Genomic DNA, 26,529 nt, shown 5'->3' with positions numbered 1-26,529 from the left:
ACCCACCAGTGACTGGTCAATATCTCAGGAACCTACCAGTATCCTTTTGGCCATCCCTATGCCTCTGCCATCCATAAAGTGTGGGTGACTAAGTCAGTCACATATTTAAAAGCTAATTACTGCCACCATATGTAAGGAAAACCAAAGAGGCAGCTGGAGCAGACCAGGCAGGCCCAACAATTTGAGGTTATAAAAATGGAGAAGGAATGGTTCCAAATGAAGCTTCCAAGGAAATATCTGCAAGAACTGGTGATACTCTGGAGCAGAGGAGGAGGAAGCCACTGAAGAGACTCTGTGTAAAGCCTAATGATGAGTGGTGGTGCTGACACTCATCATTAGGTGGTGCTGACACCACTCATCATTAGGGCTATTTCTTCATTCCCCTCTTCATTGCTAGCACCTAGTTCCTCTTGGGTAATAAACATACGTTCAGGTAACAAACGATACACAAATTAAACAAATGATACACAAATATCAAACTAAAGACAAAGTACATACATTTGCATTGGCAATGTTTAATGTTTAACTTTTGCAGAACTGAAATTTGTATTCAAAGGCACAGAAGGAAGGAAAGGCAGTTATCAGAGCATGAAGTCACAGATAAAGGATGCTGAATAAAAGGCATAGGACTGCTCCTCTTTAGCCTCAGGAAAATAAATAATGCAGTACTAAACTAGATTTTCACTTTTATTATATTTCCATGTGAAGACATCACCCAAATTGTCAGTGGAACAAAAGACTTTATGGTCAGATACCAAAGGCGCACAGTCGATCCCACTTTGGAATAAATGCCCAGAAGGTAAGCATTATCAGTGAGTGACAGCTCTAGGCACAAACTAAGTTCTCATTCAGAAAGTGGACAGAGATATGAAGCAGTGAAACATACAGCTTTAAAAACTGGAAATCTTTCATGACATTTGTTTTCAAAGTAAACACTATCTGCATTTCCAGAACTGTAATTTTCAAAAGTAGAATCAGGCCTGATTAAGCAGTACTTATGACTTACAGATAAAATTACAAAAATAAAAATGAAAACTCTTCTGCCCTTGAAAGAGATAGAAAACTATATTTTTTCCCGAAATGTCATAGAGATTCATTTCACTCTTATGTCGCTTAAAAATGTTATTTTTGTCTTTCATGTTCTGTCACTTTTAACATAGCAAAACGTGTTTAATATGGCCATCTCTGCTAAGTGAAAGGATGTATTATTTACTGCATGAATGAGAAAAAGCTACAATTTACTCCCAATGGGATCATATTTACCATGTGGGAAAAAAAGATAAAGACAGAGATTTTCCAAAAAATGAAAACAAACAAAACACAAAACTCAATGATTTAAAATATCCTGTACATAATTTCTAACTTCAAAGCACTATGAAAAACTCTTGATCAGTGTGTAGCAAGAAAGGGAAGAGAGAAATTTAAAATTTGGTAGGAGAGCATTTTTCTAACTACTTTCATTTAAATAATATTGGCCTTACCAACTATTACCTTTCTTATTTAAAACACTGATTCACCAGATGAAATCATAACAGCATGAAAGTAAGACCAGATTTCAACTTAGGTGTGAGCACAACGATTCAGGACCACGGTTTCCGCCTCACAGAAAGGATTCCCGAGGTGGTGCTCCCTCTTTCAAACATATGCCCTCAAACACCTCACATGCAGTTTCCATGTAAGTATATAAATAAAACAAGTTCTGTATTTTTCCAAACAATTTTACAACTTGATGGTAAATTAGATGTCAAAGATAAAACTATGCCTTTAAAAACATTAAGCTTCAAAATTCATTCGGTGTTTTCTTTAAGAAATGAATTATTAAAATCATTTTTGAAATGACATATTAAATGTATTTAAATCTGGGCTTTTCTGTACTTAATTTTTCTTTTAAAAAAAAGTTTAAAAACATCAAGAGCTGGAACATGCTACCAGGACAGAAATAATCAGAATGTCTTCAGTCACAGACCCTGGGCATCTCAGTGTTGCTTCATACTTTTCAAAGCTTGAAGTCTCTCTAGCAGTGGAGGATGAGAATAATGCCACATTGAGAACAACCAGTCAGAAACAGGGAATCCCAAGTTATCTTTGTTAAGTTTGATTAAAGCAGAATATAAGTCTTTAGCCTTCCCAAGTTTCTTGGCAAATGCATCAGCTTGAAACTCAAATCTGCGGCTTAGGACTGTTAGGCAAAAAGAAAGAACCTGAAAAAGTAAATGAAAGGGTTTTAGCCACTGTCTACCTCTTTGTTGTTACTGAAGGTTCCATGAGCTGAGACTGTAGAGGAAGTTTGGCTTGGGATAAGAGGAATGGCAGGACAAAAGAAAGATCACTAATATTTAGGGGACCTAGGGTGAGGAAATTATAAATTGAGCCTTATTTTCCCCCAAGCAAACAGGCCAGAAACACATATACAAGTCAAACATCCCTAACCGAAAACTTGAAATCTGAAATGTTCCAAAATCTGAAACTTTTGAGTGCTGACATGAGACTCAAAAGTCATGCTCAGGCCGGGTGAGGTGGCTCACACCTGTAATCTCAGCACTTTGGGAAGCTGAGACAGGCGGATCACCTGATGTCAGGAGTTCGAGACCAACCTGGCCAATATGGTGAAACCCCGTTTCTAGTAAAAATACTAAAATTAGCCAGGCGTGGTGATGGGCGCCTGGAATCCCAGCTATTCGGGAGGCTGAGGCAGGAGAATTGCTTGAACCTGGGAGAGGGAGGTTGCAGTGAGCCAAGATGACACCCCTGCACTCCAGCCTGGAAGACAGAGTGAGACTCCATCTTAAAAAAAAAAGAGTTTAAAGATAATACATCTCAGTCCTCTGCCAAATTTATTTTGTTTATGCAGAAAATGTTATATGAATATGATCTATGCCCCTCCATTTTTCTTTCTTGGGGTCCCTACCATACATAATAGAAAAATATGATTCATTTAGCTCATCTTAACTTAACTCTGCAATCTTTTTTTTTTTTTTTTTTTTTTTGAGACGGAGTCTCGCTCTGCCGCCCGGGCTGGAGTGCAGTGGCCGAGATCCGGCTCACTGCAAGCTCTGCCTCCCGGGTTCACGCCATTCTCCTGCCTCAGCCTCCCGAGTGGCTGGGACTACAGGCGCCCGCCACCTCGCCCGGCTAGTTTTTTGTATTTTTTGGTAGAGACGGGGTTTCACCGTGTTAGCCAGGATGGTCTCGATCTCCTGACCTCGTGATCCGCCCGTCTCGGCCTCCCAAAGTGCTGGGATTACAGGCTTGAGCCACCGCGCCCGGCCAACTCTGCAATCTATCCCAAGAAAGAATTCTTCCGAATGGAGATACCTCAAGATCTTCGATATTATTTCTTAGTGTAATTTGGAAGCCTTACCAAACATGATGAAATGTTGCCACTGTCAGGTTTGTTATATAGTCTCATTAACCTATGTATTATCACTCACACGGAATACCCCTAATGAGCTAACACAGAGCAATGTTCTTAAGTTTCATTTACCACAAAATACCTGATTTTGATTCTGTGGGTTTGGGTGGATCCCTCAGGCTATATGGAGGCAGGTGGTCATGGAGCAGAGGAAGTCACTAAGCCTCCCTACTGAGCCGTACACAGACTCAATTAGTGTTTGCTTTGTCCCCTCACACACATAAGATTTTTACCCAAGCACTGGTGAATATGTGGCCTAGGACACAACATTCTACCGAGTCCTTTTAGGTGTTCACCACTGAAGTCTAATTTTCTACTTACATTTTCCTAAGAGTATGCAAGCGTTTATTTATTTGGGCTTGAATTTTTCTGCTACTTTGTCATACTGACCAGTAAATCCAGGGACTAAAAGACTTTGTTTCATCTATTTGTTAAAACTGTACTGTTCTATTTCCTTTTCCACTATCCTGAAAGCTCTAGATTTGAAGCAGGTAAGAGCGTATGTGTGATAATTTTAAAGATCATACATTACCTCATTGTAAGGTGAAAAAATAAACTGGAAGATGATCAATAGTCCAATTAGAGTGGGTTGGCTATCATAAAAACCAAATGCAGCAAAAAGCTCCTTTCGACCAATTAATACAGCAAATAAAAAAAAACACAGGAAAGAATTCATCTAGAAAGAAGGACATGAAATTTCTAAATTATTACCAAGCTGATTTCACTATGGGATCAGTAGCATCCATAAAGTATAAGAAATCAAAGTGTGGTCGGGCGCAGTGGATCACAAGGTGAGGAGATCAAGACCACCCTGGCTAACACGGTGAAACCCTGTCTCTACTAAAAATACAAACAAATTAGCTGGGCATGGTGGCGGGCGCCTGTAGTCCCAGCTACTCGGGAGGCTGAGGCTGGAGAATGGCTTGAACCCGGGAGGCAGAGCTTGCAGTGAGCTGAGATCGTGCCACTGCACTCCAGCCTGGGCAACAGAGCGAGACTCCGTCTCAAAAAAACGACAACAAAAAAGAAATCATAGTGTGATCTTAAGAAAGGTATCAGTGTGATCACAGAACAAATTATTTAAGTAGTTTTTACTTATTTTTATTTTTTTGAGACGGAGTCTCACTCTGTTGCCCAGGCTGGATTACAGTGGCACAATCTCTGCTTATTGCAACCACTGCCTCCTGGGTTTGAGCGATTCTCCAGTCTCAGCCTCCCAAGTAGCTGGGATTACAGGAGCCTGCCACCATGCTCAGCTAATTTTTCTATATTTTTAGTAGAGACGAGATTTCACCATTTTGGCCAGGCTGGTCTTGAACTCCTGACCTCAGGTGATCCGCCCACCTCAGCCTCCCAAAGTGCTGGGATTATAGGCATGAGCCATCCTGCCCCGCCAGTAGTTTTTAGTTTCACTTTTATTTCAAAAGTAAAACAAAATGTTCCCAAATGTATAAACTGTATCATTTTCTATAAGGGCAAGCTTCAGTGGAGCCTCCTATCATTGAGGGTTTGAAGTGGTCAATAGCAATGGGATATTTTCTCTCTGTAAAGGGTGAAGTGCTAGAATGGACTCTGGCCTTGTTTTATAAGACTGTAATCAGATACAACGTCTCCCACCTGACTTTGAAGTGGAGGCTCCAAAGCAACAGGCTTCCCTTGAATCCTCTCTAGGCCCACTGGAGCTGTACCAAATAGTTAGAAAGGTCAGGGGAGAAAGTAGATCCATCTTGAACAATAAATCAGTGGGGAAAAAAATAAAAAATCTATACCAAAATACAACCTCTTCGAGTAAGGTTGGAGAACACACAACATTCTTTTTCTGTAGCAAATTAGGATCTTGGAGGCCACATGGACCTTATTTAAGTGGTTGCTCCAAACCATTTACGAGACAACCCAAGAAGCTGTCAGCTTAGAATGGGGCTCGGAGCGTAAGAAGGCTCACCAGCTGCTCCAGGACAAAGGACAAGCAGCTTCGCCCTCATCCTTATCACTCAGTGGATCCATATGACAAGCTCCAACAGAAAACTCAGTGAAGTCTCCCACACTTATCATCTATGCATCCACTTTTGTCAAGTAACCATTGTCCTTTTGAAAAATAACTTTTGGTTTGCTACTGGGCCCTACTACAGACTGAATTCCTGGTCATGGGATACCATGATCCTGCAACCTGAACTATTCCTCCTGAACTGGATGCTATGTTAATCTGCCTAGCCAGGAAACTGGTATGCCCAGAAACACTTCATCATCAAGCATAAGTGATAGATATAAGAGTGGAAATGAAGCAAGTTATGAAGGCACCAGTAAGTTAAATAAGCAGGTGGCTCATACTCTAGTACACCAACTCCTGCCACCAACAACCCTCAACCAACCCTTACTCATAAGCCATTTCCTATAATCAATTAGTTGAACAGGAAAAAAATCAGAGCCTATTTTACAAATAACTTAACACAATATGCTGGCACCAGATGAATGTGGACTGCTGTGGCATTACAGAGCCACTCAGGGATGGTCTTGGAAGGTGGCGGTGAAGGGATATACTCTCGGTGAGGGGAACTTTAAGGTGTATATCTCACTGTCCACTCAGCCTGGGAGGAGAGAGAGCCTGAGGCAAGGATATATATCCTAATTCATTGGCAGTGGGAAAAAAATGGTTCGGCTGGATAATTAGGGCCGTGGAAAAAAGTAGAGGATGGCTAACAAGGAGATTTGGCAAAGAGGTATGTGACAAAACTTCCAAAATTACTGCAGAGTTTGATTATAGGTGGCCTAATGTTAATGTTCACCGAAAGAGTCCCACAGTCAAGGAGGCTCTTGGTCAACTGGGGAAGACACCTGCTCTGTGAAGGTCAGCTAGCCTTTCTCTGTAGCCACTCCATGACTTAGTCAAGGGACTTATGAATAGAGTGGCCACAGTGACAAAGATGGAGTTAACGTATTAGTCAACACAGACACCCGCCTCACTGGCACCTGCCATATGTCCAGTCTGTCCGGAGAAGCAATCAGTCCCAGTCTGGATAAGGTACCACATCTCAGGGACCAGCCAACCACCTTGTGGTAGGCTGATTCCATTGGAACCCTTCCCTCATGGAAGGGGCAGTGATTTTCCTTATTAGACTGAAAATTCAATTGAATTTGGACCTGGATTTATTTAGTCTTACTCAGTGCCATGTATCCACACAACACAGCTTCAAGCCAAGGAATGCATTTCTATACCTAAAGATACAGGAAAGTGCCCACAGGAGTTCACAAGTCTTCCCTTGTAATTCATCACCCAGAACCAGCTGGCCTTTTTATTTTAATTTTTTTTAGAGACAGGGTCTCCTTGTCACCCAGGCTGGAAGTGCAGTGGTGTGATCATGGCTCACTACAGCCTTGATCTCCCGGACTCAAGCCATCCTCTCATCCCAGCCTCCCAAGTAGCTGGGACTACAGGTGCATACCACCAAGCCCAGCTAATTTTTTAACCTTTTGGAGAGAAGGGGGTCTTGCTATGTTGCCTAGGCTGGTCTCAAACTCCTGGCCTCAAGTGATCCTCCCTCATCAACCTTCCAAAGTATTGGGATTACAGGCATGAGCCACTATGCCTGGCTCAGCCAGCCTTTTTAAAGGTCTGAAAACCCACTTGAAGATTCAGTTAAGGCCACATATGCTCAGAACTAGTCAACATGATATAGTGCTTTTTCACCCAAAGTCTAAACATCTGTTGGTTTAGAGGTTCTGGAACCCAGAGGAGGAACATTATTGGAATTGCTTTCTTTTTGTATTTTCTGCAATTTCCAATGAATATACAACTTTTTTTTTTTTTTTTTTTTTTTTTTTTTTTTTGAGAAGGAGTCTCGCTCTGTCACCCAGGCTGGAGTGCACTGGGATGATCTCAGCTCACTGCAACCTCTGCCTCCTGGGTTGAAGCAATTCTGCCTCAGCCTCCCGAGTAGCTGGGATTACAGGTGTGCCACCACGCCTGGCTAATTTTTGTATTCTTAGTAGAGATGGGGCTTCACCATGTTGGCCAGGCTGGCCTCGACCTCCTCACCTCAAGTGATCCACCATCTTGGCCTCCCAAAGTGCTGGGATTACAGGCGTGAGCCACCACGCCTGGCAATAATAACTTTTAAATGAAAAAAATGTTTTAGACTGGGCGTGGTGGCTCACGCCTGTAATCCCAGCACTTTGGGAGGCTGAGGCGGGCAGATCAGCTGAGGTCAGGAGTTCGAGACCAGCCTGGCTCATGTGGAGAAACCGCGTTTCTACTAAAAATACAAAAAAAAAAAAAAAATTAGTCCGGTGTGGTGGTGCGTGCCTGTAATCCCAGCTACTCAGGAGGCTGAGGCAGGGGAATTGCTTGAACCTGGGAGGCAGAGGCTGCAGTGAGCTGAGATCCATTGCACTCCAGCTTGGACAACAAGAGTGAAACTCCATCTCAAAAAAAAAAAAGCATTTTAGGGTGGGCACAGTGGTTCACGCCTATAATCCCAGCACTTTGGGAGGCCGAGGCGGGTGCATCACCTGAGGTCAGGAGTTCGAGACCAGCCTGGCCAACATGGTGAAACCCCGTGTCTACTAAAAATACAAAAATTAGCCAGAGATGGTGGTGGGTGCTTGTAGTCCCAGCTACTCAGGAGGCTGAGATAGGAGAATCACGTGAACCTGAGAGGGAGAGGTTGCAGTGAGCCGAGATCACATCACTGCATTCCAGCCTGGGTGACAGAGCGAGACTCCGTCTCAAAAAAAATTTTTAATTTAATTTTAAAAAAGCATTTTAATGTCCAACTTATCTAGGCTTGTTCCTTTTGATCTTCCAAGTTCTTACTCTGGAGGTGATGGTGGTGATAATAATAATTTATATAGTGCTCACCACATTCCAGGTGCTAGTCTAAAATCTTTACATGTATTAACTCACTTAATTCTTAAACAGTCCTATGAGGTATTATCATTCAATGAGGAGACAGAGGCAGAGGTTAAGGAACTTGGCTGAGGTCACACCGGTAGTAAGTCAGGGAGCTGTGATGGGAAACCAGGTAGCCTGGCTGTGGTGTCTGTCTTGACCTCTCTTATATGACCTCTCATGCCTGCCATAGTTCTAATTTGACTACCATGCCATAAAAAAATAATTGTCACTCCACACTTACCTGGCTAATAATGATATTTTTGACTGTATGTCCCAACTTCCAGTGCCCCAGTTCATGGCCTAGTACGGCAAGTACCTCCTCATTTTTACATCCTTGTTTCTTATTCTGAAAAAAAAAAAAAAGAAAAATAAATTATTGAGAACCTTTAAAAAGTTTTATCTTTTAACCCAGTAATAGCCCTTCATAGATTTTAACTTAAAGAAATAATCAGTTTTGTTCAAAACTGTTGTCTTAACAAAACATTCCCTGAACCACTGCTCCACATGAGACAGTGGGCTAAGCACTGAAGACAGAATGACGAACAAGATGGACATTTCCAGACTACATAAAGCTTACACTCTAGACTAACTTAGATTAGGGAAAAAAAAAAAAACTGGAAGAAATAGAAATCTTTATCAATGGGACAATAGTTAAATAAATCATGATAAAGTTATATGATAGTCACACTGTATTACGAAACCATTAGAAATTTTGTTTTCAAAGATTAGGGCCAATTACAGTGGCTCACGCCTGCAGTCCCAACACTTTGGGAGACCGAGGCAGGCAGATAACTTGAGGCCAGGAGTTCTAGACTGGCCTGGCCAACATAGCAAAATCCCATCTCTACTAAAAATACAAAATGTTGCTGGGCGTGGTGGCTCATGCCTGCAATCCCAGCACTTTGAGAGGTCAGGGTGGGCGGATCACGAGGTCAGGAGTTCAAGACCAGACTGACCAACATGGTGAAACCTTGTCTCTACTAAAATACAAAAAATTAGCCGGGTATGGTGGCAGGTGCCTATAATCGCAGCTGCTCTGGAGGCTGAGGCAGAATTGCTTGAACCTGGGAGGTGGAGGTTGCAGTGAGCCGAGATCGCGCCACTGCACTCCAGCCTAGGCGACAGAGCAAGACTCCATCTCAAATAATAATAATAATAATAGCCATGTGTGGTGGTGCATGCCTGTAATCCCAGCTACTCAGGAGGCTGAGGCGTGAGATCTGCTTGAAACTGGGAGGCGTAGTCTGTAGTGAGCCAAGATCACGCCACTGTATTCCAACCTGGGCGAAAAAGTGAGGCTCCATCTCAAAAAAAAAAAAAAAAAAAAGGATTATGTACTGACATTGGAAAATGATTAGGTGAAGAAAGACACAAACTAAAAATATATGGTATGATTCTAATTATGAAACAATGTGAATGTGTATATAAAAATATACAAATATAAAAAGTAGACAAAGTATATACAAATGTTAACAATAGTTATTTTTTTTTTTTTTTTTTTTTGAGACGGAGTTTCACTCTTGTTGCCCAAGCTGGAGTGCAATGGCACGATCTCAGTTCACTGCAACCTCCGCCTCCTGGGTTCAAGTGATTCTCGTGCTTCAGCCTCCTGAGTAGCTGGGACTACAGGCATGCGCCACCACGCCTGCCTAATTTTTGTATTTTTAGTAGAGACGGGGTTTCACCATGTGAGCCAGTCTGGTCTCGAACTCCTGATCGCAGGGGATCCACCCGCCTCAGCCTTCCAAAGTGCTGGGATTACAGGCATGAGCCACTGTGCCCGGCCTAGTCCCATTCTCTTACTAAGGAGCAAATAACCAAGGATTTACCAGACATATGAGGTAAGTTGTTAACATGGAAGATATGATCCAGAAAAAAAGCAACATGAAATAAACAAATTATATAAAGAGAAAGTTTAGAAAATTAAGATACTGTACCTAAGAAAAAATAACAAAGTGCTGTAACATGGAAAATGCAGATAAAAAAATTCTTAGAAATCCAAGTTGAAGGCCGGGCATGGTGACTCATGCCTGCAATCCCAGCACTCTGGGAGGCTGAGGCAGGTGTATCACAAGATCAGGAGTTCGAGACCAGCCTGGCCAACATGGTGAAACCCCGTTTCTACTAAAGATACAAAAATAAAAAATAAAAAAAATTAGCTGGGCGTAGTGGTGCACACCTGTAATCACAGCTACTCAGGAGGCTGAGGCAGGAGAATTGCTTAAACCCGGGAGGCAGAGGTTGCAGTTAGCTGAGATTGTGCCATTACACTACAGCCTGGGTGAGAGGGCAAGACTCCATCTCAACAACAACAACAAAAAAGTAAGTTCAATAAAAGAATTGGAAGATGAGGCCAGGCGCAGTGGCTCACGCCTGTAATCCCAGCACTTTGGGAGGCCGAGATGGGAGGATCACAAGGTCAGGAGATCGAGACCATCCTGGCTAACATGGTGAAACCCCCTCTCTACTAAAAATACAAAAAATTCGCCGGGTGCGGTGGCGGGTGCCTGTAGTCCCAGCTACACAGGAGGCTGAGGCAGGAGAATGGCATGAACCCGGGAGGCGGAGCTTGCAGTGAGCCAAGGTTGTGCCACTGCACTCCAGCCTGGGCGACAGAGCAAGAGTCCGTCTCAAAAAAAAAAAAAAAGAAAGAAAGAAAAAAAAAGAACTGGAAGATGATGAGGGAATTCTAGAAAGTAGAAAGAGATATATTTAAAATGGAAAAGACGGTTAAAAAGATAGGAGAGTTCAGTATAAGAAATCCAGCACTCGAGTAAGAGGAGCCCTGAAAAGACAGAATTTTAAAAATGGAGAGGAGAAAAATCAACAAAATAATTCCAGAAAATTCTTATAACCACAAGACCTCGATTTCCAGAATAAAAGAGCCTAATGCATACATCACAGTGGATGAAAACAGTGTGATGCATATAACACGGTGGAAGAAAACAGATCCCCATCAGGGTATGTGAAATTTTAGAACAATGAAACAGAGAAAGATCTAACAAACTTCCAGAAAAGCAAAAAAAAAAAAAAAAAAAAAAGTAACAAAAGGATCAGCAATTTTTTTTTTTTTTTTTTTTTTTTTTTGAGACGGACTCTCATTCTGTCGCCCAGGCTGAAGTGCAGTGGCCGGATCTCAGCTCACTGCAAGCTCCGCTTCCTGGGTTGACGCCATTCTCCTGCCTCAGCCTCCTGAGTATCTGGGACTACAGGCGCCTGCCACCTCGCCCGGCTGGTTTTTTGTATTTTTTAGTAGAGACGGCGTTTCACCGTGTTAGCCAGGATGGTCTCGATCTCCTGACCTCGTGATCCGCCCGTCTTGGCCTCCCAAAAGTGGTGGGATTACAGGCTTGAGCCACCGCGCCCGGCCTTTTTTTTTTTTTTAAGACAGGGTCTCACTCTGCCACCCAGGCTGGAATACAGTGACAGGATCTCAGTTCACGGCAACCTCCACCTCCCAGGTTCAAGCAATTCTTGTGCCTCAGACTCTCGAGTACTGGGATCACAGGCGTGAGCTATCATGCCCAGGTAATTTTTATATTTTTTGTAGAGACGAGGGTTTCATCATGTTGGCCAGGCTGGTCTCGAACTCCTGGCCTCAAGTTACCCGCCTGCCTTGGCCTCCCAAAGTGCTGGGATTACAGGTGTGAGCCACCATGCCTGGCCAGGATCAGTAATCTGAATGACTTCAGATACTTCATCAGCAGTGTTGGAATCAAGCAGGCAATGAAACGATGCCTTCACAATCCTGAAGGAGAAGTATTTCCAATCTAGAACTCTATACCCAGTCTAAGTAGCAAGCCACTATGACAGAAAAATGAAGGCATTTTAAGCATACAAACTTAAAACTTTACCGATGTAATCTTTCTCAGGAAGGTACTAGAGGATGTTTTCTACCAAAATAAAGGAACAAATTAAGAAACAAAAAGTCATGGACCAGCCTGGGCAACATAATGAGACCCTGTTTCTACAAAAAAATTTTTTAAAAATTAGCCAGGCATAGTGGTGTGCGCCTATAGTCCCAGCTACTTGAGAGGCTGAGATGGGAGGATGGCTTGAACCCAGGAGTTCAAGGCTACAGTGATCTATGATTGTGCCATTGCACTCCAGCCTGGTAACAAGAGCAAGACTGTCTCATAAAAAAAGGGAAAAAAAATGCATCCTAATTTGTAAATGTAAAAAAATAATAATAATAAAAAAAGAAGACAATAAGCTCAGAGCCAGATGTTTTCAACAGGAACAACAAAGAAATCCAGAACATGGGCCGGGCCCGGTGGCTCACACCTGCAATCCCAGCACTTTGGGAGGCCAAGGCAGGTGGATCACCTGAGGTCACGAGTTCAAGACCAGCCTGGCCAACATGGTGAAACCCCGTCCCTACTAAAAATACAAAAATTAGCTGGGCGTGGTGGCGGGCGCCTGTAATCACAGCTACTCAGGAGGCTGAGGCAGGAGAATCCCTTGAACCTGGGAGGCGAAGGTTGCGGTGAGCCGAGATAGCGCCATTGCACTCCAGCCTGGGGGACAAGAGTGAAACTCCGTATCAAAAAAAAAAAAAATCCAGAACACAATAGAACACTATCTTATTTATTTATTTATTTATTTATTTATTTATTTATTTATTTTTGAGGCAGGGTCTCGTTCTGTTGCCCAAGCTGGAGTGCAGTGGTACAATCATAGCTCACTGCAGCCTTGATCTCCTGGGCTCAAAAGATCCTCCCACCTCAGCCTCCTGAATAGCTGGGACTATAGGCACACACCACTACACCTAGCTAATTTGCTAATTTTTATTTTTAGTAGAGACAAGTTCTCGCTATGTTCCCCAGGCTAGTCTTGAACTCCTGAGCTCAAGTGACCCTCCAGCCTTGGCCTCCCAAAGTACTGAGATTACAGGTGTAAGCACCTGGCAGAATGATTATCTTTAAATATAAAAGAGCTGTCATTTCTGCATTGATATCCAAGAATAAGAGCAAAATAAAAACAAAACCAAAATTTTCCAAAGAAATTCCTAAAGCACGGCGGGGCGCAGTGGCTCACACCTGTAATGCCAGCAATTTGGGAGGCCGAGGCAGGTGGATCATAAGGTCAAGAGATCGAGACCATCTTGGCCAACATGATGAAACCCCGTTTCTACTAAGTACAAAAATTAGCTGGGCATGGTGGCGTGTGCCTGTAGTTGTGCCTGTAGTCCCAGCTACTTGGGAGGCTGAGGCAGGAGAATCGCTTGAACCCGGGAGGCAGAGGTTGCAGTGAGTTGAGATCACGCCACTGCACTCCAGCCTGGTGACAGAGTGAGATTCCATCTCATAGAAAAAAAGAAAAAGACAATCCTAAAGTATATACTTCTGAAAGAAGGAAAATGATTTCTAAAAGATGTGAGGTGAATAAGGAATGTTAAGCAGAAAAACAGATAAGCATATAGACGAATCTAAATGATAACTGTATAAGACCAAAAAAAAAAAAAAATGACAATTTGGGGGATAAACAATGAACAGGATAAAACTAAAATAAAAGATGAAAGGCATAATGGTTTCAAAGTATTTAAGGACCCTGGATTGTTCCGGAAATAGTGAAGATATCATGTATTTTAAGATCTTCAGATATGTGGGCATGCTTAAGTTTTAGCGGCAATCATTAAAAGAATAGTAATACTAGAACATCCAAAGATGAATAATGACCTAAGCAGAATTTTTTAAAAACCTTCAATCAGTTCTTAGAAAAAAGTGGGAGGATGTATATGTTGTGTTGAGGTGAGAAGATAAGGGTGGAGAACAGAAAGGACAGAAAAGAGACACAAAGGGCATAAAATAATATGGCAGAAATAATTCCAAATATGTCAGTAATCACAACATACATAAACTAAACCTGTCAATAAAAAGATAGTAACTGTCAGTATAGCTTTAAAAACAACCATAATAAAATCTATTAACATGCTATATACAAGAGACTTTGAAAATAAAAGGCCAAGGTTAAAAGTAAAAGGATGAATTAGATAGTGGTTTAGTGATGGTTATACAACTTTTTGAATATACTATAAGCCACTGAATTACATGCTTTAAAATGGTTAAGATGGTGAATCTTATGTGAATTTTATCTAAATTTTTTTTTTGAGACGGAGTCTCACTGTGTCGCCCAGGCTGGAGTGCAGTGGCGCGGTCTCGGCTCACTGCAAGCTCCGCCTCCCAGGTTCACGCCATTCTCCTGCCTCAGCCTCCTGAGTAGCTGGGACTACAGGTGCCTGCCACCATGCCTGACTAATTTGTTGTATTTTTAGTACAGATGGAGTTTCACCGTGTTAGCCAGGATGGTCTCGATCTCCTGATCTCGTGATCCACCCGCCTCAGCCTCCCAAAGTGCTGGGATTACAGGCATAAGCCACTGTGCCCGGCCATCACTAAATTTTTTTTTTTTTTTAAGTAAAAAGATGACCTCTGAGGCCGGGTGCAGTGGCTCATGCCTGTAATCCCAGCACTTTGGGAGGCTGAGGTGGGCGGATCACAAGGGCAGGAGTTCGAGACCAGCCTGGCCAACATAGTGAAACTCCATCTCTACCAAAAATAGAAAAAATTAGCCAGGCTTGGTGGTGGGCACCTGTAATCCCAGCTACTCGGGAGGCCGAGGCAGGAGAATCACTTGAACCCGGGAGGCGGAGGTTGCAGTGAGTCAAGGTCATGCCATTGCATTCCAGCCCGGGCGACAGTGTGACTCCGTTTCAAAAATAATAATAATAATAATAATAAAATAAAAAATAAAAAAGATAACCTCTAACAAACACTAACCGAAGGAAAGCTGGGACACCTGTATTAATATCAGACAAAATCAACTTTTTTTTTTTTTTTGAGATGGAATTTAGCTCTTGTTGCCTAGACTGGAGTGCAATTGCACAATCTCAGCTCACTGCAACCTCTGCCTCCTGGGTTCAAGCGATTCTCCTACCTCAGCCTCCTGAGTAGCTAGGATTACAGGAATGCGCTACCATTCCCAGCTAATTTTGTATTTTTAGTAGAGATGGGATTTCTCCATGTTGGTCAGGTGGGTCTCGAACTCCCGACCAGGTGATCCACCCGCCTCGTCCTCCCAAAGTGCTGGGATTACAGGCGTGAGCCACCGTGCCCAGCCAACTTAAAGGCAACGTGAAGGCAAAAAGGATTATTTAGGAAGGCCACAACACAATCATAAAAATTTCACTTTACCAGGAGGATACATTAATTTTTAATTTGCATGTAACTATACACTGGCCTCAGAATATATTATTTCAAAACTGTAAGATTTGCAAAGAATGCCGGGCGCAGTGGCTCACACCTGTAATCCCAGCACTTTGGGAGGCCAAGACGGGCAGATCACGAGGTCAGGAGATCGAGACCACCCTGGCTAACACGGTGAAACCCCGTCTCTACTAAAAATACAAAAAAACTAGCCGGGCGTAGTGGCGGGCGCCTGTAGTCCCAGCTACTCGGGAGGCTGAGGCAGCAGAATGGTGTAAACCCGGGAGGCGGAGCTTGCAGTGAGCCAAGATCGCGCCACCGCACTCCAGCCTGGGTGACTGAGCAAGACTCCGTCTCAAAAAAAAAAAAAAAAAAAAAAAAAAGATTGCAAAGAAAACTTGACAAATCTACTATAATAAAGGATAGTAACAGACCCCTATCAATAATGGAAACACCAAACAAATAAAATATTAATAAAGATATAAATATTTGAATAAAATAATAAACAAGTTTGATCCATTGGACACATACAGTACCCTGCAACAGTTAGAGAACATATATCCCAGAAAGTTCAGGTTAAAGATTTTGAAATACGCTTCAGCTACTGAAAAGAGCAAATTACGTAAAAAAAAAAAAAAAAAAAAAAAAGATGAACTTGGAATAGATTTTGTTTCACACAGCTGAGAAAATGCAGCCTCATGAGAACACAGACAAGATTTATTGGAATCTAGATATTCTACCACTTTCCCCCTCTTTCACCAGTTCCTCATTTTTTAAAGGAAAATGACCACATATAGAGAAGCTAGGTCCCTTGTATGAGAAAGAGGGATAAATTATAGTGATTTGCAATACATGATTAACATTTATTACCTCTTTCCTATTTAAATTTTAGAGTTTGGGTCACAGTACATTTAGTAGAGAAACGCATCACATAACTAACCTCGTTCCTTAAAGAGCTAAGAGACACACACTTACCTGTACCTTCAGGGAATGGTCATGAAGGAGTAACAAACTAAAGCACCAATTTATAGACTACTCTAAAGGGAAAATTAAGAGTTACAACTGAAGGATTACATACAAAAATACTGCAGAAACATTTTTAACAGCAAAAAATTGGAAACAATCCATATATTCAATAAAAGGAAAATGGTAAAAAAAAAAAAAATTATAGTTTAGAAGACTAGAAATATATCTAGTAAGATGTTTATGGTTTGTTGGATCATTATTTTTGTTATTGATGTTTTCTAACTTTTTTATTTTTACTTTTATTATTTATTTATTTTTTGAGACAGACTTTCACTTTTGTTGCCCAGACTGGAGTGGAATGGCACGATCCTGGCTCACTGCAACCTCTGCCTCCCGGGTTCAAGAGATTCTCCTGCCTCAGCCTCCCAAGTAGCTAGGACTACAGAAATGTGTTATCACACCCAGCTAATTTTGTAATTTTAGTAGAGATGGGGTTTCACCATGTTAGTCAGGCTGGTCTCAAACTCCTGACCTAAGGTGATCCACCAGCCTCAGCCTCCCAAAGTGCTGGGATTACAGGGGTAAGCCACTGTGCCAGGCCGACTTTTCTACTTTAGTAATAAGCAAAAATATAGCTAATGTTTTTGTTTAATAATAACAGTGATAACAGCTTCCATTTATTAACTGCCTATGTACAGATACTGTAGGTATCAGATATTTTACAAACAGTTCATTAATCTTCACTACTATAAGGCAGGTATTAATAGCCTTATTTTACACAAAGTAACATGGTCCTTAGGCTTCTGTTTTCACCAGTCACCTGCTTTCCAATATGAATTATGCATTATTTTATAAAACAACCAATTCTCTATTGTTCAGGATATGCTCTCGTCTCTTGGTTTGATGTCTGGATTTAGGAAGCTGTTTAGAACAGCATCAGGGTCACACTCAAAGATATGCTGACGTGGAATGATTACAGCTTAAACAGTGTGGATCACTTTCCACAGAAAGGAGACTTTCTTATTCATGAGAGACTCTTAGCCCTCGATTTTCTTTTCTTCCCACTCTAATTTCACATAAGAGAACAAAAATAGGTACTGCCCATCTATTAGTTTTCTTAGCATTTTCCTTTTTACAAAATTCATACACTACCTCATTTGATCCTCACAACACCAAGTTGGGCAGATGGGAAGAAAGGTCTTCATTTTAGAGATGAAGAAAAGGAGGTAAGAAATTAAAATGTCTTGCTACTAAATAGTGGGTAAAATCCACCTCTCCGGAGCCTGCATCCTTTCCATCATATTTATCAACTGGGAAGACTTTCATATAACCCTAGTACTTACTGGGGAAATACTTGCTGTCTTCTACAAAAGGGCAGCTTATATATATTTAAAATTATTTTCTTAAATTGCTTTTGAACATTTTGCATTTTTTAATTTTCTGTACAGATAGGGGTCTTGCTATGTTGCCCAAACTCCTGGCCTCAAGCAATCCTCTCACACTGGCCTCCCAAAATGCTGGGATTACAGGCGTGAGGCACTGTGCCTGGCCTTAAATTGCTTTTGAGACAGGTTGTTTCAATTCTTCTATTTGTCTTCTGAAGGGTAAAATTCCAGCCAGGTTTCCCAGTTATCTTTTAAAATGTAATAGCCATTATGGACACACTCATCAAAATGTTAGTTATCTCTAAGGGGTGGGATTTCAGGTAACTTTAGTTTTTTTCTTTAAATTTCTGTTAAAAATGAAAAGCTTCATGTTCTCTGTACCATCCAGGCTAACACCATCTTTGCATCCCTTACTGCATTGTACATAGTAGGCATTCAGTAGCAAGTGCTGAATAAATCTGCTTCCTAAACTTCCACCACATCTGTGTACCCTCCATGTAATTATTTACTTATTTCTTTAAACCAATCCACTTTTTAAAACTAGCCTTATCCTAAGTGACAATACATTTGTATGAAATCATGAGTTTGATACACTAGTTTCATTTTTCCCCCTAATATACATTAATAGATATAAAACTAATCAAATTTAAAATGTTGATATACCTAAAATGATCTCACCAGTGGTACATGTGCCAAAAAGCAATAAAGTAATAACTGTTGAGTCTTTTTTGAGACGAAGTTTCATTCTTGTTGCCTAGGCTGGAGTGCAATGGCACAATCTCAGCTCACTGCAACCTCTGCCTCCCAGGTTCAAGTGATTCTCCTGCCTCAGCTTCCCAAGTAGCTGGGATTACAGGTGCCCACCACCATGCCTGGCTAATTTTTGTATTTTTAGTAGAGACGGGGTTTCACCATGTTGGCCAGGCTGGTCTCAAACTCCTGACCTCAGGTGATCCACCTGCCTCAGCCTCTCAAAGTGCTGGGATTACAGGCGTGAGCCACCGCACCCGGCTTGTTGAGTCGATCTTTGACCTTCTCCTTCACTTCCCATAATATCAATCTCTAAGTACAGTCATGCATCATTTGATGATGGGGATATGTTTTGGTAAGTGTGTTGTTAGGTGATTTTGTGGTGTAAACATCATAGTGTACACTTACACAAACACCTGTCTATCATGTTACCACACTGAATACTGTAGGCAACTGTAACACAATAGTGAGTAAGTGTGTATCTAAGTATATGTAACCTTAGGACAAGTATGGTTACAAACATGGTATTATAATATTATGGTAGCATATTCGGTCCATTATTGACTGAAATGTCATTATGTGGAGCATGACTGTACTTTCAATCCATCCTTTATTATGACTCTTGCACTTACTTGGACCTCTCATTCTGGCGCAGGCCCTCATTATCTCACGCTTATCTTGGGCATCTTAATGCAGTAGACTCCTAGAAGTCTCCTTGCCTCCAATCTTTGCTCTATTCTATATTCTGCCATCAGATTTGAATCTTCCTAAAATAAGCTTGGGCCTCTACCCAAATTAAACTTTCCAGGCCACTGGAAACAATCACTTGATGGCTTCAGGAAAAAGCATTCAAAAAACTGGTCCTGGCCTACCTTCCTATCCCCATCTACAAGAATCCATTTAATCATTAGTTTCAGAACAGGCATTGTGAACTTTATCTCTATTTATTCCTAGCCTTCAACCTGAAAAACCCCAGCCCCAAGTCAAACTTCTACCTACTTCAAATAGCCTCACTTCTAAGAAACTTGCTGACCATTAGAATCTGCATCAATATCTCCATTTCTGAAAGCCACACTATATCAGCTGCTACTCATGACATTTACCATGCCCTGCCTTAAACTCTAGGCTATTTGTCTCCTCTACTGTAGGTTCTTTAGGGTAAAACTATGTCTGTTGTATCTTGTCATGTAATATGTATTTAGACAGTAAAATATTTGTAGTTAACCAATGAAGCAAAGCAGGCTCTTTTTGTTTGTTTGGAAGACATGGTCTCGCTCTGTTGCCCAGATTGAAGTGCAGTGGAGCAAACACAGCTCACCGCAGCCTTAACCTCCTGAACTCCAGTGATTCTCCCATCTCAGCCTCCCGAGTGGCTAGAACTACAGGTGGGCATCACCACGCCCAGCTATTTTTTTATTTTTTGAGAAGATGAAGTCTCACCATGTTGCTCAGGCTGGTCTCAAACTCCTGGCCTCTAGCAATCCTCTAACCCCAGCCTCCCAAAGTGCTGGGATTACAGGTGTGAGCCACCACACCCAGCTGCGGGCCTCTAAAGCAGCCAGCAAAATAAGTCAAATCCCATTCAACATACTTCAAAGGACCACTCAATTGTTTTTGTAGCCAAAGAAAACTATTCTCATAGACATTAAACGTCTGTTATCTCTGTACTTTGCTTGTAATCAGTGCACCATTAGCTAATGTCTAGGTTTAGACATTACTTAACATTACCAGGTTTAGACAATGCTTAAGATGCCTCTTAAGCAGGTTAACTTTCTTTTTTTTGAGACAGGGTCTCACTCTGTCACCCAGGCTGGAGTGCAGTGGCACAATCTCAGCTCACTGCAGCCTCTGCCTCCTGGGTTCAAGCGATTCTCCCACCTCAGCCTCTGGAGTAGCTGGGACTACAGGCACGCGATGCCCGGCTAATTTTTGTATTTTTAGTGGAGATGGGGTTTCACCATGTGGGCTAGGCTGGTCTCTAACTCCTGACATCAAGTGGTCCACCTGTTTTGGCCTTCCAAAGTGCTGGGATTACAGGTATGAGCCACAGCGCCCGACCATAAGCAGATTAACTTTCTAAACTTGCATGATTCTCTAGTGCTATCACTGGGTTATTCTTTCTGGACTTCAGTTTTCCTATCTATAAGATGACCTTAATATGTCTTCTAATCCCTTCACAGAATTTTATTTCCTCTACATATTTATAATAGGCTAGGTACTTTACTAGAACCTGTTTTTAGGGTCAAAACAGATGCTCAGATGCTAATCATTTTCTGGTACTCTCTACATTTTGATAGACAGTACAAGGTATTTCACACATATTATTTGATTTAATCTTCAAAATCCTAAAATGTAGGCATCTTTAGCCTTGTATTTCTCAACCAGGGGAGACCTGACCCCACCCGAACCTTTAGGGGACATCTGGCAATATTCTGAGACATTGTCACAATTTTTGGAGGTTGGGGGGGGGAAATGGCCCCTAGTGGCGAGAGACCAGGGATGCTGCTAAACATCCTATGATGCGCAAGATGCCTCCCACAACAAAAACATTATCTGTCCCCAAAAAATAGTGTGGAGCTTGAGAAACCCTATTGGCCTCATCTTTCAGTTAAGAAATCAAAGATTTAGAAAGTTTGGCCGGGTGCAGTGGCACACGCCTATAATCCCAGCACTTTGGGAGGCCGAGGCAGGCGGGTAACTTGAGGCCAGGAGTTCGACAAGCCTGGGAAACATAATGAGACCTCATCTCAAAATAAATAAATACATAGATAAATGAAAGCTTAACTTACTTGCACAGAGTTACACAGATGGTGAGTGAACAGGGATCTAAAATCATCTCTGTATGACACCAAAGGCAATGGCACATTCCATCACACATACAAATACTGATGACCGTTTCTGACAGTTTGTATTGTTTCTTATCATTGTCCCCTCTCCCCCATTTAGTCTTGATATTTTAAATTCTGCTAATCAATATCAGTCAGTCTTATCCAGGAAAAGGATTCAGAAGCAGCTTTCTCAGACTCTCAGGTCAGATTCAAGAAACGTCTTTTCTTGTGCTCCCACTATATCTAGAGTCTAAAGCTTGACAGTAGCAATTAACGTATTGTACTGTGATTGCATGACTAGCTCCCCTTTGGACTGTAAGCTTAAGAAGAAGGTATTCCTTTTGATTTTTGTGTACCTAGTGCCAAGCAAAGTATCTCAGCACAGAGTATACATTTCATAAATGTGTGTTAAACAAATAAAACAGACTAAATTACATAATGTATCCAAGGACACAAAGCTACTAAATGACAGAACCAGGATTCAAATCCAAGTCTCTCCATTGCCAAAGCCTATAATTACTGTCTTAATAAAGCTAAAAATTAGATGTTTATCTTCTCTTTATCTTGCTTGTGGGAATTCTTTGATCATAAACACATCAGAAATTTTATACACACACACACACACACACACAAGTTACTGTTTTAAAGACAGCTTATAATCATATGAATTTTCTTACAGAGCTTCCAATTTTAATCTCTACATTCTATAAAAGCTTGCAAGGTAGTTAGCATGTAATAATAGTGGTAAACTCTCCTAAATACCAGAACTATAAAGGAGCCATGGTTTTTTATTTGATAGTCTCCCTGAATTCAACACTCACTGCATAGAAATTGATGTTATTTTGAGTTGTCACAGGAACTGTGTATAAAAACTAAGGTAGAGTCTCTTAGGAAAAAAGAACTCACTTTAACTTTAGCTTTTATTTCTTCACTGTTCCTTTCTTCCTCATTGCAGGGTTCCATGCCAGAATCCTCCTGGATGTCTTTGTTTAGTACAGAGTACTCTTCTAGTAGAGTGTCAAACAAAACTATTCGCTTGTTCTTGAAGAAGCCATAAAAATAAGCATTGCTGTGGGAAGAGCGTTTAGATCCTAAGGAAAAGACAGTTCAAAGCATGGAATATAATTAAAAAGTTTGGGGTCCTTTGGAGAGACTCCTAGAAATTTAATTACTGGAAAGGACATTAACATTTTTAAATCGTTTAATAGAAGAAAAACCATATCAATATAATTCACCACCAGAAGTGGAGAGTGTCTGTTTTTTTGCCAATAAATGTGCTCATCACAGCTTTATAGCAATAAGTAAATAAGTAAAGCCTAAACATCCAACAGTTATGGAATGATTCAATTATAGTAAAACTATAAAATAGAATTTTAAGCAGCCAGAAAAAAATTATACTTCCAAAGAATTTTAACAAGAAAAAGCTCACCAATATATTGTGAAGCATACAAAACTTCATATATATAAGGTTCCATTATTGTCAAGAAAAAGTGTACATGTATTAGATGGGTGCAAACGTAATTGCGATTTTTGCATTGTTGAAATTTGATGTTTGATATTGGAATACATTCTTAAATATGGTTATGTTATATGTCATTTTAATGCACATTTCTTGTTTTGTTTTTTGCTAATGATTTATTACTTGCTGTTTATTTTATATTTATTTTAGATAAGGGAAATGATATTAGACAAAAAGCAAATTCAGCCGGATACTGTGGCTCATACCTGTAATCCCAGCACTTTGGGAGGCTGAGGCAGGCGGATCACTTATAGTCAGGAGTTCGTGACCAGCCTGGCCAACATGGTGAAACCCTGTCTCTACCAAAAATACAAAAAATTAGCCGAGCATGGTGGCGCACGCCAGTAATCCCAGCTACACGTGGGGCTGAGGTATGAAAATTGCTTGAACCCAGGAGACAGAGATTGCAGTGAGCAGAGATGTCGCCGCTGCACGCCAGCCTGGGCAGCAGCAGGAGACTCTCTCACAAAAAAAAAAAAAAAAGCAAATTCAAGCAATTTTCTTATTTGAGTTCAAAATGGGTCATAAAGCAGTAAAGACAACTCGCAGCATCAACAACGCATTTGGCCCAGGAACTGCTAATGAACGTACAGCACGGTGGTGGTTCAAGAAGTTTGCAAAGGAGACGAGAGCCTTGAAGATGAGAAGCATAGTGGTAGGCCATCAGAAGATGACAACGACCAATGGAGAGCAATCATCGAAGCTGATCCCCTTACAACTACACAAGAAGTTGCCGAAGAACTCAATGTCGACCATTTTAGGGTCGTTTGGCATTTGAAGCAAACTGGAAAGGTGAAAAAGCCTGATAAGTGGGTGCCTCATCAGCTGAGCAAAAATAAAAATAAAAAAAATCATTGTTTTGAAGTGTCGTCTTCTCTTATTTTATACAACAAACCATTTCTCTATCAGACTGTGATGTGAGACGAAACATGGATTTTATACAACAACGGGCGATGACCAGCTCAGTGGGTGGACCCAGAAGAAGCTCCAAAGCACTTCCCAAATCCAAACTTGCACCAAAAAACGGTCATGGTCACTGTTTGGTGGTCTGCTGCCAGTCTGATCCACTATAGCTTTCTGAATCCTGGCAAAACCATTACATTTGAGAAGTATGCACAGCAAATCGATGAGATGCACAGAAAACTGCAATGCCTGCAACCAGCATTGGTCAACAGAAAGGGCCCAATTATTCTCCAAGACAACACCCAACTGCACATCGCAAAACCAATGCTTCAAAAGTTGAACAAATTGGGCTATGAAGTTTTGCCTGATCTGCCATATTCATCTGACCTCTTGCCAACTGACTACCACTTCTTCAAGCATCTCGACAACTTTTTAAAGAGAAAACGTTTCCACAACTAGCTGGATGCAGAAAATGCTTTCCAAAAGTTTGCCAAATCCCGAAGCACAGAGTTTTACCCTACAGGAATAAACAAACTTATTTCTTGTTGGCACAAATGCATTCATTGTAATGGTTCCTCTTTTGATTAATAAAGATGTGTTTGAGCCTAGTTATAAAATTCATGGTCTAAAACCACAATTACTTTTGCACCGATCTAATAAATATTAATAGAAAAGCATAAGCCCATGCCTATTAGGAAACATACCAAAATACTGAAATGTTTATCACTAAATTCTAGAATTATGGATTTTTGTTTCCTTTTTTTCCCCAAGACTTTTAAAATAAGCATACCTACTTCTATAATTAAAGCAATTTTTATAAAGACTGGAAGAAGACATACCTTTTTTGCTTTTGAGACAGGGTCTCTCTCTGTCGCCCAGACTGTAATGCAATGGCATAATCATGGCTCACTGCAACCTTGACCTCCTGAGCTCAATCAATCCTCCTGCCTCAGCCTCCTGGGTAGCTAGGACTACAGATACATACCACCATGCCCGGCTAATTTTTTGTAGAGACAGGGTCTTGCTACGTTGCCCAGGCTGGTCTCTAACTCCTGGGCTCAAGAAATTCTCCTGCCTCGGAATCCCAAAGTGCTGGGATTACAGGTGTGAATCACCACAGCCAGCCCATACCTACATTTTTAACAGTACCTGAACTATGGCTGATTTTTATTTTCTTCTTTATATACTTCTTTGACTTCCAAATGTTCTACAATGTGCAGTGAGTTGAGTATAGTGATTAAGAGCATAGACTCTGGGTTCAAATCTTGGCTCTGCCATGTATTAGTTGTGTAAATTTAGAAAACTTTCTTCATTTCTTTAAGCTTTAGTTTCCTATTTATGAAGCGAGGCTATTATCTACCTTATTAGGTTAGATTATGGATTACATGAGAGATTCTAAGTGAAGCAATTAGTATGCTGTCTTATCTCTATACTACTACAATTATTTATATACTTTTTTCAAAAAAGAAATGATAAATGTTTATTTCTCTTGAGAATCTGAAGTCTCTCACAAAAAACATGAATTTTCTATCTACTCATATATCTAATGAAAAGTACTTGGCAGTATGTTTAGTAGTAAAACTTTGACAAATAGAAGCTATTATTTATTTATTGCATTATTACATTTCTTTTCGGTTTGGTTGCCAGGAAGAGCCAAACATGTTTGTTTATTTTGTCTGTGTTACCCTTTGAAGTCCCATTCTTCTATCTCATTTCTGTCTTTTCTGATCTTAAATTTTTTTTTTTTTTTTTTTTTCTGAAACGGAGTCTCACTCTGTCACCCAGGCTGGTAGTGGCATGATCTCTACTCACTGCAGCCTCTGCCTCCCGGGTTCCAGCGATTCTCTTGCCTCAGCCTCCTGGGTAGCTGGGATTCCATGCACACGCCACCACACCCAGCTAATTTTTGTATTTTTAGTAGAGACGGGGTTTCATCAGGTTGGCCAGGCTGGTCTTGAACTCCTGACCTCAGGTGATCTGCCCACCTCGGCCTCCCAAAGTACTAGGATTACAGGCGTGAGCTACCATGCTTGGCCCTAATCCTAAATTTTTAAATTAATTTTAAAAATTTCTTAAATGCTATCTGAAGTTATTTATGAAAGTAAGCAGATTGTATGCACACAAACAAAAGTAAATTAATGTCTTACTATCTCCCACCAGTCCAAGTATCTCAAAGTGTGGTCCAAGGAATACACCAAAATCACCTAGGGGTACTTGTTAGAAGTAGATACTGGAAACACCTACTAAGTCAGAATCTCTGGGAATGAAGCCCAGGAATTGTGTGGAAAAGAAAGAGATCAGACTGTTACTGTGTCTATACAGAAAGAAGTAGATATAAGAGACTCAATTTTGTTCTGTATTTAAGATGCTGTTAATCTGTGACCCTACCCCCAACCTTGTCCTTGCAAGAGACATGTGCTGTGGTGACTCAAGGTTTAAAGGATTTGGGGCTGTGCAGGGTGTGCTTTGTTAAACAAGTGCCTGAAGGCAGTATGCTTGTGAAAAGTCATCACCATTCTCTTAATCTCAAGGACCCAGGGACCTCTGCCTAGGAAAGCTAGGTGTTGTCCAAGGTTTCTCCCCATGTGATAGTCTGAAATATGGCCTCGTGGGAAGGGAAAGACCTGATCGTCCCCCAGTCTGACACCCATGAAGGGTCTGTGCTGAGGAGGA

At 41.2% G+C, this 26,529-nt stretch overlaps 2 protein-coding genes across 2 annotated transcripts in view; one reads left to right on the top strand and one right to left on the bottom strand.

The window, feature by feature from the left end:
- The window catches only part of PPT1 (palmitoyl-protein thioesterase 1), a 576,153-nt gene that overhangs the window by 340,816 nt on the left and 208,808 nt on the right, over positions 1-26,529 (top strand). The gene's annotated exons all lie outside the window — the stretch shown is intronic.
- Positions 496-26,529, bottom strand: part of ZMPSTE24 (zinc metallopeptidase STE24) — a 47,056-nt gene continuing 21,022 nt past the window's right edge. Inside the window, exons 7-10 of the mRNA XM_050799255.1 lie at positions 22,341-22,525; positions 8,542-8,646; positions 3,945-4,088; positions 496-2,201 (exon numbers count right to left, since the gene is read on the bottom strand). Coding sequence (XP_050655212.1) covers positions 1,977-2,201; positions 3,945-4,088; positions 8,542-8,646; positions 22,341-22,525 — 659 coding nt within the window. The 3' untranslated portion in view covers positions 496-1,976. The remainder of the gene's footprint in view (positions 2,202-3,944; positions 4,089-8,541; positions 8,647-22,340; positions 22,526-26,529) is intronic.

This window comes from Macaca thibetana, chromosome 1 (assembly GCF_024542745.1).
Source record: "Macaca thibetana thibetana isolate TM-01 chromosome 1, ASM2454274v1, whole genome shotgun sequence".
Lineage (NCBI taxonomy): Eukaryota > Metazoa > Chordata > Mammalia > Primates > Cercopithecidae > Macaca > Macaca thibetana.
This window is presented reverse-complemented; position numbering and strand designations above follow the sequence as displayed.